Genomic DNA, 17118 nt, shown 5'->3' on the forward strand with positions numbered 1-17118 from the left:
TGCCTTCTATAGTCCTGTCTTCACAACATGAGTTTATTGACAAGAAGAAGGAGAGTCCCATTCGCGCCATATGACTGGAAGAGATGTCTGCCACGTGACCGAATATGTCATCAGTGTAATGGCAGCCTCCTTTGCACACTAAACACAAGGAACAACAGTTTTACCAGTAGTTTACATTTCAAGACTCGCTTCTTTAAGGTAACAGGTGAGTTGTTTGGAGTTAGTCTTTCACTATATGTGCTCCATGCTGGGAAAATAGGAGTGGATTGTGCAGCGCGAGGCCAAGACAAATGTTATTGTTGTTGCTTGCATAACACGCGCGTGTTTCGCTGTCTATCAGCGCGAGACGGATAATACACTCTCTCTTCTTCGATAGGCAAGAGATAATGTTATTTGTGCATGTAAACGTCTCTTACAAAGCCTAGTATTATTGCAGATTAACATTACTTTTGTATTGAAAAGCATCTTAATTGAATGAACTGTTACGGGGACTGACACAGCTCGAACCTTGTTTGGGTATATATACGTATATAATCTTATTGATACATAAATAGGCCTACGCTATTAAATGTTGGAGCTCTTCTGTCCCGATTAATCGCTTGTTAATTGATTGTTTAGGAACGTATTGTTTATTTTGTTGCTCTGTGCAGCCCGATTAACCAATCAGATTACGATATGATAATTTCTTTGACGTGATTGGCTGGTGTAACAGGCGCCTTTCTGTGCATGGAACGTTTGACAACAACGGTTCATTTGTGAATGAAGGAATTATATATTTTCAATATATTTTCTTATTAAAATTAATCGATTTATAATTTGAAAATATCAATTCTGTGAATGAAAAACATTAAAGAATATTTATAATATAGAAAATAAAAATAGCTTCCTGGAACTCAAATATTCACAATGCCATCATATTTTTCTGCCAAACTACCATAGTTACTGCAGTTATTGCTACTATTGTAAAAAAAAATAAAAAATAATTCATAAATTATAATATGGGAGTTTAAACAGAGTGTTTCTGACTATTTGTGATTGTTTATTTATTTATTGTTTTTAGTTTTTTATACCAATGATGGTTAATACCAAGTTGTTGTGGTCTTAAAGCTATGGTACTTTGGCAGAAACTGTCAATATGGTTATTATGGTACATGTTAGAGAAGATCTATTGTTAGTCTTTTCGAGGCAAAAAAATAACTAAATAAAAATCTATAAAACTCTTTAATTTACATGAAGATAATGTGTGATCACAAGTTTTACCAAAACCATTATACCATAGAAAGAGGCTGTCATAAAGTAATATTGTCTAGATAGTAAATCTTTAACCATGGAATAGTCACAGTGGGGCAGCTGAGTGACTATGTGCAAGATAAAGGTTTACAATCTCATATCTATCCAACTTTGAGCTCCACGTTAACAGTGAAATCTCAGGTTCAGAGAAAGAGAGCGAGTGAGAGAGAAAATGGCTACAGGTAATTCAAAAAAGTCTTTGTGATATTTTCTTGCTTAAATACACAGTCACTGTAGTGGGTTTCATTTATAATAATCAAAGTCATTATATTTTTACACAATCCTTTTAACATATTCAACAAAAGATTAATTTATAACCTTTTGACCGGTAGTGTACACTGACTAAAATTTCAGTGGCACTTATTTTTCAGCCATTCTATATATGGGTGACGAGTATAATGGCTAATTGCTGTGAATTACACAGGGTACTAAATAATAATAATGTGTATTGTGTACTAATGTGAGCCATTGACAGTACATTAGACACTTTTTTCTGTCTCTTTTGAAAGACGCTACAATGTCTCCAAAGATCACAGTGGAGTTGCTCAGGCAACTCCGGCAGGCCATGAGGAACAGCAAGTACATCGCAGAGCCCATTCAGGCTTACATCATCCCATCAGGAGATGCACATCAGGTAACATCTGAATACACTTAAACCTTTGCAATCCAATTTAGCAAAAAAGCAACCTGTGATCTGTAAACATGCAATCTGTGATCCGCAAACATACAACCTCTGTTCTATCTGTTCTGACCTGTTCTTTATTGACATACAGCCTTACTTAATAAACAAACAACCTGTGCTTTGTTAACATCCAGCCTGTGATTTATAAACATATAGCAAGTGATGTGTAAACATACATTACTAGATTGTATGTAGACAGGCTGTGATGTATAAACATACATCATGTGCTTTATAAACATACATCATGTGCTTTATAATCCTTCAACCAGTGATGTATAAACATGTATCCTGTGGTTTATGAACATACTGTCTATGATGCATAAACATACATCCTGTGCTTTATAAACATACAGCCTGTGCTTTATAAACATACAGCCTGTGCTTTATAATCATTCAGCCAGTGATGTATAAACATACATCCTGTGCTTTATAAACATACAGCCTGTGCTTTTTAAACATACAGCCTGTGCTTTATAATCATTCAGCCAGTGATGTATAAACATGTATCCTGTGGTTTATGAACATACTGTCTATGATGCATAAACATACATCCTGTGCTTTATAAACATACAGCCTGTGATGCATAAACATGCATCCTGTGCTTTATAAACATACAGCCTGTGATGCATAAACATGCATCCTGTGCTTTATATTCATACATCCTGTGCTATATAAACGTACTGTGCCAAATAAACATACAGCCTATGCTTTATAAACATACAACCTGTGCTTTACAAACACCCAGCCTGTGTTTTATAAACGTATAGCCTGTTCTCTGAAAACATCTAGCCTATATTATAAATGTACATTATATTATATGTACAGCCTATTCTTTATGAACACATGGCTTGTGCTTTGAAAATATATAGTCTAATTGTATATATACACACAGCCTGTGCTTTACAAATATGTGTAACCGGTGCTCAACAAACATTCTTGGGAAGCTTGCAGTTAGACTTCTCTTACACTTAACTGTGTGGTTAAATTAGCAGTAATTAGGACTGATTGCTAACAGAGCTGATCTCACTCTTCACTTTTATCTCATTTACATATTCTACTCATCTGTCCATCTTGCAGAGTGAATACATCGCACCCTGTGACTGCCGCCGTGAATTCATCTGTGGATTCAATGGCTCTGCAGGTGTGTGCTGATTTTCGTCTAGCCACAAAAATGTGATATTTTATAATGGTTCCCTTAAATATATTAAATAGGCATAGATCACAACCTATGTATACAATATAATCCCAGATTGAAAATCTACTAAAAAAACGTAATATTCTTTAGAGACCAACAACTTATTTTTCATTAGGCCAGATATTAAAGAACCAATAACTGATTAAGTAGAAAAGTGTGAATATCGGCAAAAATCCATTTGCATGTGTAGTAATGATTTATGTTTTATGATATAGAATATAGTGACAGACCACATTAATGTGTGTGCGTGTTTGCTGTTTTAGGTACTGCTATTGTCACAGAGCAGCATGCAGCTTTATGGACTGATGGGAGGTACTTCCTACAGGCCAGCCAACAAATGGACAATAACTGGACTCTGATGAAAATGGGTGCAGTGAATTTAAACGTAATTTTATGACATGTGGTTGCTAGGTCAACATATTTGCTGTTTTAAAAAAGTAAGAGCACTTCAAGACAAAGGCCATCTGGCCAAGTTGCTGATTTTTAGAATTTTACAAAATGTTCTTTTGAATCTCAATTTCGCATTAAACCTCATTCCTGATCCTCTCGTTGGACTTGATGTAGACTTTGCATATGCGTCATTACTTTAGTATAAACTGCAGCTCTGTGTATCTAGTTGTATTTGACTTTAATAATTATGACATCTTGTATTGTCCATTTTCAGGACTTAAAGAAACACCATCTCAGGAAGACTGGCTCATTAACGTTCTCCCAGAAAACTCTAAAGTGGGAGTTGATCCTTGGATCATCGCCGCAGGTCAGGAATTTATATATAAAGCTACAGAATAATAATGTCATAATATTAGGGCTGTCAAAATCAATGCGTTAACACATTTGGTTCATTATAAATTGTAATCTTGTAAAATAATGTAACCCTTCAAGCTCAGATGGGCCGTGAGAAAAAAATTAAAACTACAGTCTTGACCAACACAAAATAAGTATCCTTTGAAAGCTTACTGTAGAAGCTCTACTTTCCAAAGCTTGCAGGCATAATGACCAAAGCTGAACAAGTGCTTTAAAATTAGCAGAAAATTCAAAAGTGTTTTGTTTTGATAATTTATAAAGAAAATTGCACTGTACATATGCAAAAACATCAAACCAATCAAATAGCCATCAAATATTTTGTTGGAAATCTTTCAAAGTGTATAATTCAACCAGCCTATTTGTTTTACTCACAGACAAAAATATAGTGAGTAATAATTATGTCATTAAGTGTATGTCATTGACAAATATGTTGGTTTTGCTAATTTGCTGTGTTTTTGCTTTTAACTTTGCAAAAAATAAACAGAACATGAAATATCACATACCATTACTTGGAGGCAATTATTTTTCAAATGAGCTCACACACAAGGTAATCGGATTCATACTGTAGATCATTAGATATTCCACACAAAGCACAATGTTACACACACTGATCAGTCACAACATTAAAACCACTGACAGGTGAAGTGAATAAAATATATTATCTTGTTACAATGGCACCTGTCAAGAGGTGGGATATATTAGGCAGCAAGTGAACAGTCAGTTCTTGAATTTCATGTGTTGGAAGCGGGAAAAATGGGCAAGCGCAAGGATCTGAGCGACTTTGACAAGGGCCACATTGTAATGGCAAGATGACTTGGTCAGAGCATCTCCAAAACAGCAGATCTTGTGGGGTGTTCCTGGTATGCAGTGGTTAATACCAAAGGTTGTTCAAGGAAGGACAGCCGGTGAACCGGCGACAGGTTCATGGGCATCCAAGGCTGATTGATGCTTTTGGGGAGCGAAGGCTAGCCCGTCTGATCAGATCCCACAGACCAGTCAGAATGCCCATGTTGACCCCTGTCCACCACCGAAAGTGCCTACAATGGGCATGTGAGTGTCAGAACATGGAGCAATGGAAGAAGGTGGCCTGGTCTGATGAATCATGTTTTCTTTTAGATCATGTGCATGGCCGGGTGCATGTGCATCATTTACCTGGGGAAGAGATGGCAGCAGGATGTACCATGGAAAGATGGCAGGACAGCAGTGTGATGCTCTAGGCAATGTTCTGCTAGGAAACCTTGGGTCTTGTCATTCATGTGAAATTACTTTGACACGTACCACCTGCCTAAAGATTGTTGCAGACCACGTACACCACTTCATGGTATTCCCTGATGGCAGTGGCCTCTTCCAGCAGGATCATGCGCCCTGTCAAACTGCAGAAATTGTTCAGGAATGGTTTGAGGAACATGATAAAGAGTTCAATGTGTTGATTTGGCCTCCAGATTGTGCATCTGTGGGATGTGCTGGACCAACAAGTCTGATCCATGGAGGACCCACCTCACAACTTACAGGACTTGAAGGATCTGCTGCTAATGTCTTGGTGCCAGATACCACAGGACACCTTCAGTGTTCTTGTAGAGTCCATGCCTTGATGGGTCAGAGCTGTTTTGGCGGCACAAGGGGGATCTACACGATATTATGCAGGTGGTTTTATGTTGCGGCTGATTGGTGTATGGCCACCAGGAGATGGCGCCAAGTCAAAATAACACTAATCCGATGCAGACTCATTGAGTCAAAAGGTACTCATTAAGTGAAATCTCATTACTAAAATCATGTCTCCATGCTATGCCGTCCTTTAGCCATTATTGTGTTTGCATGTGTAATAAGTTCTTATGTACAATCATTTTTTGTTTTATTTGTTTGGAGAGGCTTGTGGACACATGGAGACGTTTGTGGACAATATGATCAATAATTTTTGTAATGCTCTATCTTTTGATTGCTTTACCATATCAACCCAATATTTATCTCAGATACAGTTCACATACAGTTTTTCGGAGCCACCTTATTTACAACATTTTTGGCTCAATATTGTAATTTTTTTCAGCAGTTGCTTAGCCTGAGAATCTCAGAATGTATCATTATCTGTAGCATTAAAAAGTGTGAAAAGTTGTATTTATAATGACACAACACTTCACCTGACCCTCCGGGGTCTCTAATAAGCCTTCCTGAAACAGGAAGTCTATAAAAACAGTTATGTATTATATATTTATTAAAACAGCTTCATTCAGTTTTGTTTCCTGTGTGTTTTGATATAGAATACATTTTTTGGTGTGAGTGAGATGAGTAAAGAGACACAAATACTTACAAATGGCTGAATCTAATAATTACAAATAAGCTGATTTCTTCATTTTCTTTTAAATGAATTTGTTGACAATTTAACAACTAATAATTGTGCGATTAATCGCAATTAAATGTTTTTATTGATTGACAAACCCTGTATAATATATATAAAAAATGTATATATATATATATATTCATACTAGTCTGTTGTTAACTATATAAATGACGGAAAAGTGTGTGTGCTTCAGATCAGTGGAAGAACATGTCCAAGGCTCTGAGCAGTGCGGGTCACTCTTTGGTTGCGGTACAGGACAACCTGATTGATGCCATCTGGGAGGATCAGCCACCCAGACCCAGTACCAAACTAATCACCCTGGGACTCAAATACACCGGTCAGCACATCTGAACTGATATTAAACAGTAGACCCTTTAAGATTGTCTTTATGATAATAATAAAGAGTAACCAAATTTAAGTTTAATAGAAAACAACAACAACTGTGTTTATCTGGGAAGTAGGGCACTAGAAGGGAGTTTTACATTGGATCTTACATTATTTACTGCTAAAATAAACAGACTGTCTACTAGTACACATTTGTTCACAGAGATATTTCGAATAACCAGCATACTGTTTTCTGTCTAGGTCTTACTTGGCAAGATAAAATTCTGTCTTTGAGAGGAAAAATGGCAGAAAGGAAGATTTCCTGGTTTGTGGTCACAGCGCTCGATGAGATTGCATGTACGTATCGGCATACATCACAGTGGTCAGATCACGACCCGGCCCTTGTTACCTCTCCACTGTCTTATTAACCCCAGTTAAACAGTTCTTGGAGCAGATTAGCTTGTGTGTTGATGTTGATAAATGATTTAGGGATGTACCCTGTGTGGGTGTGAACACTTGTTTAGCAATATTTGGAATGGCCAATAGTTGATCAATGGACCAAATAATGTCTTAATTAAATCTAAATGTGCCATTGAGGTGTTCGCTAGGGTAAGCGTATGACAGTTATACATAGAGATGGACTGTTAATCGGTTTGACTGATATTTTTTTAATGATATTCTCACTTTTCTACTTAATCGGTTATTGGCTCTTTAATATCTGGCCTAATGAAAAATAAATTGTGGGTCTCTAAAAAATAGCAACTTACAACACCATTACATCGCACAGACATAACAGGCTACAAGAGTCCAAAATAAATAAAATCCCAGATGCAATTTATTGTTCAAACATAAATGCAATAATTTCCAGAAGAAAATGTGATTTTGTGCATAACGTGGGACTTTTAACAATAAACAACCCCAAAACACACAAGGGACTCTTATTTTAAAAATACAGAGACTTTGTTCCATTACAATGCTCATTAAGTAAATATTGACCATAATAAGCTTTTTATCACCAATTTATTCACCAGATGAAGAGTTTTGTCCAGATATCTCACCAGATGAGGTTTAATGAGGAATAAGGTTTATTATTAGTCACAAGATATGAAGTTAGAAACACAATGCGTGTGCTGATGGGGCACATTTCCATAGTCACATTTGTCTTTGCTTGCCCTCACTTCAATTAAGAATACTTGATAATCTTATCAAAATAAAATATGCATTGAAGTGAGGATAGAAATATGAATATTGTCAATGGTGAAAGATTTAGATACAGCAAATCCCCACGTGATTGTTAATCATGAATAAAATAAAAAAATGTAAAAATCTATCAGTAACTATGAGTATAGATTTTACCGATAACTGATAATTCTGAAAAGCAATTATCGGCACCAAATAATCGGTAAAACCGATATATCGGTTTGCCTTCAATCAAAATAATAATACTTAGAATAATATCAATAGAAGTTGTTATAATAGTAAAATATTGACAGTGTATATTATCTTTTTTTGTAGTTGTTAATTTTCTAATTATTTGGATGAATTATTTGTCAAAAAGCACATATAAAACAATAATTCATAATTGGATATATTACCGGTTATCGGACACTTAAACAGAAATAAATGCTAGTGGTCTATTGGTTGAACTGTAATTATAATGAACCTAAATGAAAAGGTGAAGATTTTATTTTTGTTAATATTTGAAAGATAAAATCTCTCTCTCTCTAGGGCTTTTTAACCTGCGTGGTTCAGATATCGAGTACAACCCTGTGTTTTTCGCCTATGCTATCATCGGCATGAGCAACATAAAGTAAAACAGCATTCATGAATCTTTACAGCACATTTTGCCAGATGTTAAAAGTCCAGCTGTGCTCATATTTTTCCTTTTGTTCCTGCGTTTGTAGACTTTTTGTGGACAGAAAGCGTTTGTTGGACCCTGCTGTTCGGGAGCATTTGGAACTGGACAGTCTGAGGAAGCCAGAGCTGACCATACAGTGTTTTCCATATGAGTCCGTACACATGGAGCTCCAGGCGGTTTGTTCAGCACTGGCACCCAAAGAGAAGATGTGGATCTGTGACAAGGCCAGCTGTGCCCTTACACAAGTCATACCCAAGGTGAGTCAAGATGGAAGCTGAATTCAAACTGACCCAAAGCACTCAAAGAAACATGAAATCAAAATGAACCCGATTGACTTTTGTAATGCATGCTTATTTATGTGATTCATTGTTTTTATATATACCAAAAAATATTTGTATATTCTTGCAGAAAATGCAATGTCTTTCTCTTCCTCCGAAACAAGTTTTCATTGGCGACGATGTAACTAAGATCATCTGGGCGGGGAACAATATTATCAACCAATAATATCATATCCTACTTTATGCAATCCAACCAAATCACTATGGTTAAAAACAAGACTCACCCTACTTTATTTTTTACTTTATTTTATTATTCTGTTTTACTCAGAAATATATTGCATTACGGACATTAAATGTGTTGCAAATGCCGTTTAATGTCTTTTATGGATAGTTCTGCTGTGCTCAATACCTTAGAAATTCTCAAACATTTTACTTTTATGTAAAAAGTGATTTCTCTTTTTATGTTGAAAGCTGCACTTGAATACATATTCGTTCATGTATATTATTATTGTCCAGGCCCACAGATCTGCAATCCCATACACACCCTTATGTTTGGCAAAAGCCGTCAAGAACCCCACAGAGATCCAGGGCATGAAGATGGCACATGTAAGTCATCATTGGATTCCAGAGATATTGCAGACAACTTTAAATACTTTTTTGCTTTATTTATCAGCATACTGTCTTACAGATCAAAGATGCTGTGGCTCTCTGTGAACTGTTTGCCTGGTTGGAGAAAGAGGTATGTAGAAATCATTGCAGTTTTACCTCTGCTTCTGATTTTTGAGAGGTATATTCAGTTGCCTGTGATTCAGGAAGTTTACTTTGCTAGGACAATCCTTGTTTGAATGAAACAATCGAAATCAAAATAGAAGAACTTATATTTGTCATTTTATAGATTCCCAAAGACACAGTCACTGAGATATCGGTAGCAGATAAAGCGGAAGAACTAAGAAGGTGAGTCATATCTTCTGTGTATGACCTACAAAAGTATTTATAAATGGTAATTTATATGTATTTCTTGCCATCTTTGGTATGCTTGCTTTTTATTCTCTTGCAGCACATTGTAGCATCATCTGCTGGTGATATGTGGAAACATAGACAGTGTTTCTTTCCTTTGAAAATCTTTCCTTTTTCCTTTCTAGTCAACAGAAAGACTTTGTTGGGCTGAGTTTTCCAACCATCTCTAGTGTGGGACCAAATGGGGCCATCATACATTACAGGTAAAGTTCAATATTAATGGGGTCATGACATGCTTTGTTTATTTTTTTCCCCTCAAGGTTCATTTATAATATAAGTAAAGTTTTTGCACAAAAAACTGTTATATATTTGAAAACATGATCATTTTCCACTCTCGTTCTGACTGTCAGAAACGTTCCATTTGGGGCTACTTCTCCTTTAAGACTTGACTGTAAACGCCCACTGTTATGATTGGTTGTCTGCTCATGACTGACATGCTCTCTCTTTGCCATCTCACTGCTCGTCTTGTAATACAGATGTGATTAAAGGTTAAGTATGTGTTGATGTGTTGTTGTAAAGGCGATCAGATGCAAATGTCTACCATAGTGTGACATCACAATGTGGAGGAAGCAGAGAAGGAGTCCTTTTGCTGCTTGGTTTCAACTTTTGGCAGTGAGGGGGAAGTTTTGAGTTCTAAAACTTTTGTTTTGATAGTACAGTGACCTCTTATACACCGATGAGCCACAACATTAAAACCACCTGACTAATATTGTTTAGGACCCCATTTTGCTGCCAAAATAGCGCCAACTCACATCTCAGACTATCATTCTGAGAATATATTCTTCTCACCACAATTGTACAGAGCAGTTATCTGAGTTACTGTTGACTTTGTCAGTTCAAACCAGTCTTACCATTCTCTGTTGATCTCTCTCATCAACAAGGTGTTTCCATCAGCAGAACTGCCACTCACTGGATGTTTTTTGTTTTGGCACCATTCTGAGTAAATTCTAGAGACTGTTCTGTGTGAAAATCCCAGGAGATCAGCTGTTACAGAAATACTCAAACCAGCCCGTCTGTCACCAACAATCATCCATGTGATAATTTAATCAGCCAATCATGTGGTGGCAGTGCAGTGCATAAAATCATGCAGATGCAGGTCAGGAGCTTCAATTAATGTTCACATCAACCATCAGAATGGGAAAATGTGATCTCAGTTATTTTGACCGTGACATGATTGTTGGTGCCAGATGGGACAGAATGAGATGAGATGGTGCAAGATTTCGTTCTGTGGATGGAAATGCCTTGCTGATGATGCGAGGTCAACACAAAGTCTACAGTAACTCAGATAACCACTCTGTACAATTGTGGTGCGAAGAATATAATCTCATTCTGCTATAATGAGATGCAGTTTGGCGCTATTTTGGTGGCATGAGGGGGACCTACACAATATTAGGCAGGTGCTTTTAATGTTGTGGTATGTCAAAAGAGCAAGTCAAATATAATTCCTCATGTCATGGCCCCTTTAAATTATATTCTTGACTGAACTGTTGACTTCACATAAGTCTTGTCATAATGGCAACTACTTTTTATTATTTTATTATGGTTCTGTCCTGTTAGTTGCCTGTCTTTGTATCTAAATCTCTTTCTGTCCTGTCTGTTAGGCCTCTCCCAGAAACCAACAGGACTCTTACTCTTAATGAAGTTTATCTGATCGACTCTGGGGCTCAGTACACGTAAGCACACAAACACTGTAGCACATTTAGTGCTGAAAAACATCAGCTGACCCAAAAAATCACATTCAACATAAGAGAACATTTGTAACGTACTTTTAACAATCAAAGTGTAATTTATTATTGTTTTGTTCTTTGTCTTTGGTATCCAGAGATGGCACCACAGATGTGACCCGTACAGTGCACTTTGGGACTCCTTCTGACTATGAAAAGGTAAACAGTCTTTACTTTGGCCTATGATGAAGAACATCATTTTCATTAAAACAACTGTTTTGCTTCATTTTGATTAAGGATCAAACTCTCCCCTTCAAAAACCTAGAAATGTAGTTTTATTCTTCACTGTCTGTAAATTGAACTTTGCAGTCTGAAAAGTGTTGTCCCAACCATTATGCTTACGGTTCTGTCCTCCCTCATTTTTATCTAAACAGGAATGCTTTACATATGTCCTTAAGGGACACATCGCTGTCAGTGCTGCAGTGTTTCCCAATGGAACCAAAGGTATGTCCTTAATACCAAGAAATAACAGCCATAACAAAATCTTAAAGTGTACTCAAGTCATTTTTTTATGCATGTTGTCTTGGACTTGCACTGACACCTAGTGGTGTGGATGTATCATCATTCAAATGCAATAGTTTTCAGAATTTCAGTATTTTACCAATACCATTGTAGTAATTCACTACTCACTGTCAGCCAGGATTAATTAATTCCATGAGTGAAAGTTTCCAACAACAGGATGGTTACTTAGAATAAGTGAGTAGTATTCTGCTGGTCATGTGATTCTAACATGGCTGCCCCCATGAGGAGACCCTCTCCATGTAGAATAAAACAGCTTTTTAAAGGTGACTGATATGACTTGTGTCTTCACTGCTTGTTAGTGGTCATGATTGCATACATATATGTCAATTTCGCAATGTACTTCTTAGGGAGACCACATTTTTTATTTGGGAGTGCACTTTTAATGGTAACTCTAAACTAGGTAAAAACTTTTTTCCATTAAGTTGGAGTTTGTTTTCTTTTAATTTGACAAATTGTCCCCAAACCTGCATATTGTTGCTCTGAAGTGCTGTGTAGAGAAAGGCTATGTGAAACATTTGGTCTCAATGTTTGTTGTGTTTACAGGTCACCTGCTGGACTCGTTTGCACGTGCGGCTCTCTGGGATTCTGGATTGGACTATCTTCACGGTACTGGTCATGGTGTTGGATGCTTTCTTAATGTGCATGAGGGACCGTGTGGCATCAGCTACAAAACATTCGCAGACGAACCGCTGGAGGCCGGAATGATTGTCAGCGATGGTACGAAAACACGCATAAATACATTTACACTCTCTTTAAATCGGACTCTGTTCATCTCAGTTTAAAGTAAGAAGCTGAAAGTGTTTTGATTCGACTTTTTCCCATTCAAAGTATTTTCTTAATGCTTTATCATCTTACTGCAGTAGGTGACGTTGTTGTATAACAACCCTAAAATGTTGCGTTAGTGTACAGTTGTACAGTCATGTGCATGTTTTTTTTTTTGTAGAGCCTGGATACTATGAGGATGGAACCTTTGGTGTTCGGATAGAAAACGTTGTCCTGGTCGTTCCCGCAAAAACCAAAGTAACTGCATTAAACCACACTACAATCTGTTGTACTTATGCTTAGAAAATACATTTACTAAAAAAAAGTTAATTTTTCACTTAAAGCTTTACACCATAAGTATATCCTTATGATAGATTTCAGTGTAGAGTCCAGATGTACACTGCCACATTAGCCTGTGAAACATTGACAATTACTTGCATGACATTTAAGCCTAAAATTTTTAATTTTGGCTCTTTGCCTCATTTCTTTCAGTATAACTACAGGAACAGAGGCAGTCTGACGTTTGAACCACTTACCCTCATCCCCATTCAGCTGAAGATGATTATCACAGATCTGCTTACACAGAAAGAGGTCAGTGCACACTGATAGATCCCTTAAAGGAATAGTTCACCCACAAATGAAAATTCTCTCTTCATTTACTCACCCTTGTGTCATCCCAGATGTGTATGATTTCTTTCTTCTGCAGAACACAGACTTTTAGAAGAATATTTCAGCTCTGTAGGTCCATACAATACAAGTGAATGGTGACCAGAACTTTGAAGGTCCAAAAAGCATATAAAGGCAATACAAATGTCAAAGTGCAGATTAGTTAAAAAGGACTTAAATATTGGTCTGTTGCTTACTCATATCTATCATATCACTTCTGAAGACATGGATTGAACCACTGGAGTCATACAGATTACTTGTATGCTGCCTTTATGTGCTTTTTGGAGCTTCAAAGTTCTGTCCACCATTCACTTGCATTGTATGGACCTCCAGAGCTGAAATATTCTTCTAAAAATCTCCATTTGTCTTCTGCAGAAGAAAAAAAGTCATACATATCTGGGATGGCATGAGGGTGAGTAAATGATGAGAGAATTTTAATTTTGGGGTGAACTATCCCTTAAACCATGTACAGAATCTCTCCAAAATGTTCATGTTTATTACAAGTGTTTTATTTACAGTACAAACATATTTCACAATAAAAAAAAATTAGAAAAATGTAAAAAAAGAAAAGTTGAACAATTATCTCATGACAATAGTTCTGCTCAGTTTGTATTCCTTCTGGAATTTTCAGTGGGTTTTTTGAATAGAGGTTTTTGATTTATGAGTAAAATAAGGTCTTTGGTTAACATTACTTTAAGAGACTTTCACGTTTAGTTTTTTTACCACCAGCTACACAGTTACACCTCAAAAAAGGCTTTAAAAACACAAATGCCTACTATGGCTGTCGATTTAACTTGTAAATTCAGTGCAGTTCATTTTAGGTACAATTACACAATTAATCATGCCCCCTGACTGAATGTAATTTCCCTACAAGAAATGTACCTACCAACTGAGCAATTCAAGCTTAAAGCACCAACTTGCGAGGAGCAGTCAACAGGGGGCAGTCAGCACAACTCCAGCACTACAGAAAATGCACCGCTGTACAGACAACAAACCAACAGCTGTTCAAATAGACAGTGGGATGTAGCTCAGTAGAATGCAAGGGTCTTGAAACAAGTTTCAAACTACATATTACTTGACACAGCATCCTTAAAATGCATAATTTATGCCAAAAACAGTGGAAAAACAGTAGAATGTGAAGCAACAATAGTGAGATGCTCCAAAAGCATTCTGTTTGACTCATGTGTGCATAAACCAGCAAAAATAGTAAAGGTAAAGCAAGGCCATTGGGGTACTTATTTTGGAATTAAGGGTGTCAATTGCTTCAAATTTGTAATCGAATTATATGATATGCTTATTAATTAATTGCTTATAAATATTGTTTGAAAATAGCCTCCAAAGTTCTATAGAATAATTTTTTGTTATTGAAACAAAATGCTATTTTATTGAATTTGGGGGCTATTTTCAACCAATATTTATATGCAATGAATTAATCATCATATCATATAATTCGATTAAAAAGCAATTGACAGGACCCCAACAGTTGTCTGATACATTAAGCACATAAACTCACATTCTCATGGTGGGTGTAGTCCTTGTGTAGCAACTTGTTTTAAAAGGTATCACATGGTTTCAAAAGATTTCATAAGGTAGGACTGTGTAATTTATATTGTAGAACAAAACAGCTATCTCTTCAAATAATGTTAATGACACCTTATTTAGTTTATAAACCAAAAACCGCCAAGTACATTAGAAATTCCAGAGATTTGGCCTAAAAATTGACGTCATGCCCAAACAGTCCAATTTGTGATATATACATATTTCCTTTAAACAAAAGAATAACATATTGGTATAATAATACATATTTGTCATTCTGCAGCGTGATTGGGTGAATGACTACCACAGGAAATGCCGGGAAACAGTTGGGGCGGAGCTAGAGCGACAGGGCAGGAAGGACGGTCTGGATTGGCTGATCCGGGAAACTCAGCCGATTGTCTGAAACTGTTGTTTACTGTTTGTTTCAGCCAGTCACCATCGTAATGATCTCCAGTGATTTTCCAATCTTGCTCTCTATCTGCTTTTCTAGTGGACATCTTTTACTTCTTCTTTTGTAAAGGACGCTCTCAACAGCTGTTTTATGATGTAATTAAACTGTGTAAAAAACTAATTAAGTGTTTTGCGTTCATCCACACACCTAAAAGAATATAGTTCACCCAAAAATGAAAACTCTGTCATCATTTACTCGCCATATAATTTTCTTTCTTCCGTGGAACACAAATTGTTCATTTTACATTGAAACTTTCCAGGAAACTCTAGAGCTGCATATAAAAAATGGACGGGTCCAGGGTGATGCCACTCTTGGGGTCGTTGGCATTGTCCTGCAGTGTGATTAGAGTGTGTGTGGACAGTGTTTGAGGTGGGGTGTTGTCCTCCTCATGTCCCACAGGTATTGGAGTGGTGTAGATAAAAAAGATACGTGAGTTGTCCTTCGGCTCCTCTTGACTGCTGAATAGGGTGAGGGTGTTCTGGAAGCCACGGGGTTTCCTCACACAAGTAACACCCACCGGCTCCTCGACTATCTCATAGGCCACGCCACTCTCATAAACACATGCCCGCTTGGGCTTCCTGTGACACAAGAAAAACAGATAATTTGATTAAATATGTATATCTGTCTGGATTCACTTAAGATTGCAACCCTGTAAGAAAAACTGCCTTGCTCACATTAGCCCCAAAATGTATTTGGACACTTGCAGCACTTAAAATATGAATTTCAGTACATTAAAAGTGCTTAAACATCACTCGTGTTGCGATATGTCAACAGGGCGTCAAGTATATACATGGAAGTATATTAATGACATGTCTTTGATTATAATAAAAAAAATTAAAAAAAACACCTGATTACACCACCTAATGGTGAAGCCCATAGGTGCAATTTACAGGTGGAACAAATCACAACAACCTTTCTGTCAATTTTGTCACTACCACTTTTTGAAATTTCATTTGTGTGTTATAATAAGTGACATTTGTGGAGTTTGTTATTTTTAATGTTGTAATGAGTGCTCGTTGCAGCTGTTATCAGTGACAGAGGGTGGCGATGTTCTTTTACAAATCTAGACGAGTGTTCCACTCGCTCCGCAACTCGCGCACCTTTCCAGTTATATTGCAAAGCAAAATGCAAACAGATATTTCCCCGCTCATGATATACATCTACTGATGTACAGATACAATTTTCATTTATTAAATTAAAAGTTATATGAGGGTAGATTAGAACCCGGAAATCCTTGCATTAGAGGCAAAATATTAACCTTGAGACCTATCAGTAATTCTGGCTAAAGCTATTGATCCATTTATTTCTCCACTAACAAAATCCCAGTAATGACAATTTACGGGTCAAGTTTTCAAATGAGATATGGGAAATAGTTATTGGAGTGTTTGAATTGGTCATTAAGAATTTATATCTTTTAAACAATAATAATAATTTTAAAAAAGACATCTGCTGATAACCTAATTAATATTCATGAGTTTTGCAACTTCGTGACGTAAACACAGATTCCAAACTGGCGACAGACACCGGGTTCATTGTCAATTTTTTTGCTTTTACAATAAAAAAAAATTAAAAAGTAAACACTGGGTTCACACATGATGTAGCGTTGTAGCTTTTATCTAATCAAAAATCTAACTTCACTACTGAAAAGCTACTTTTAAAACTAGTACCACCTCG

The 17118-nt window shown here is 36.6% G+C and overlaps 1 protein-coding gene across 2 annotated transcripts; it reads left to right on the forward strand.

Moving 5' to 3' along the window:
* Positions 1 to 97: 97 nt before the first annotated feature.
* On the forward strand, positions 98 to 15559 carry LOC127641157 (xaa-Pro aminopeptidase 1-like). 2 transcript variants are annotated; one of them, XM_052123961.1, is made up of 20 exons: positions 98 to 205; positions 1800 to 1924; positions 3050 to 3113; positions 3431 to 3535; positions 3832 to 3924; positions 6500 to 6643; positions 6892 to 6987; positions 8359 to 8440; positions 8535 to 8745; positions 9283 to 9372; positions 9455 to 9505; positions 9662 to 9720; positions 9909 to 9986; positions 11385 to 11456; positions 11606 to 11666; positions 11882 to 11951; positions 12573 to 12746; positions 12973 to 13049; positions 13284 to 13382; positions 15277 to 15559. In XM_052123961.1, exons 2-20 carry the CDS (start codon positions 1808 to 1810, stop codon positions 15394 to 15396), a joined length of 1863 nt encoding a protein of 620 aa, XP_051979921.1. In that variant the 5' UTR covers positions 98 to 205; positions 1800 to 1807; the 3' UTR covers positions 15397 to 15559. The 2 variants fall into 2 exon arrangements, with proteins under 2 accessions (XP_051979921.1, XP_051979920.1); XM_052123960.1 differs by lacking the exon at positions 98 to 205 and adding an exon at positions 1337 to 1472.
* Positions 15560 to 17118: the final 1559 nt, after the last annotated feature.

This window comes from Xyrauchen texanus, chromosome 50 (genome assembly GCF_025860055.1).
Source record: "Xyrauchen texanus isolate HMW12.3.18 chromosome 50, RBS_HiC_50CHRs, whole genome shotgun sequence".
NCBI lineage: Eukaryota > Metazoa > Chordata > Actinopteri > Cypriniformes > Catostomidae > Xyrauchen > Xyrauchen texanus.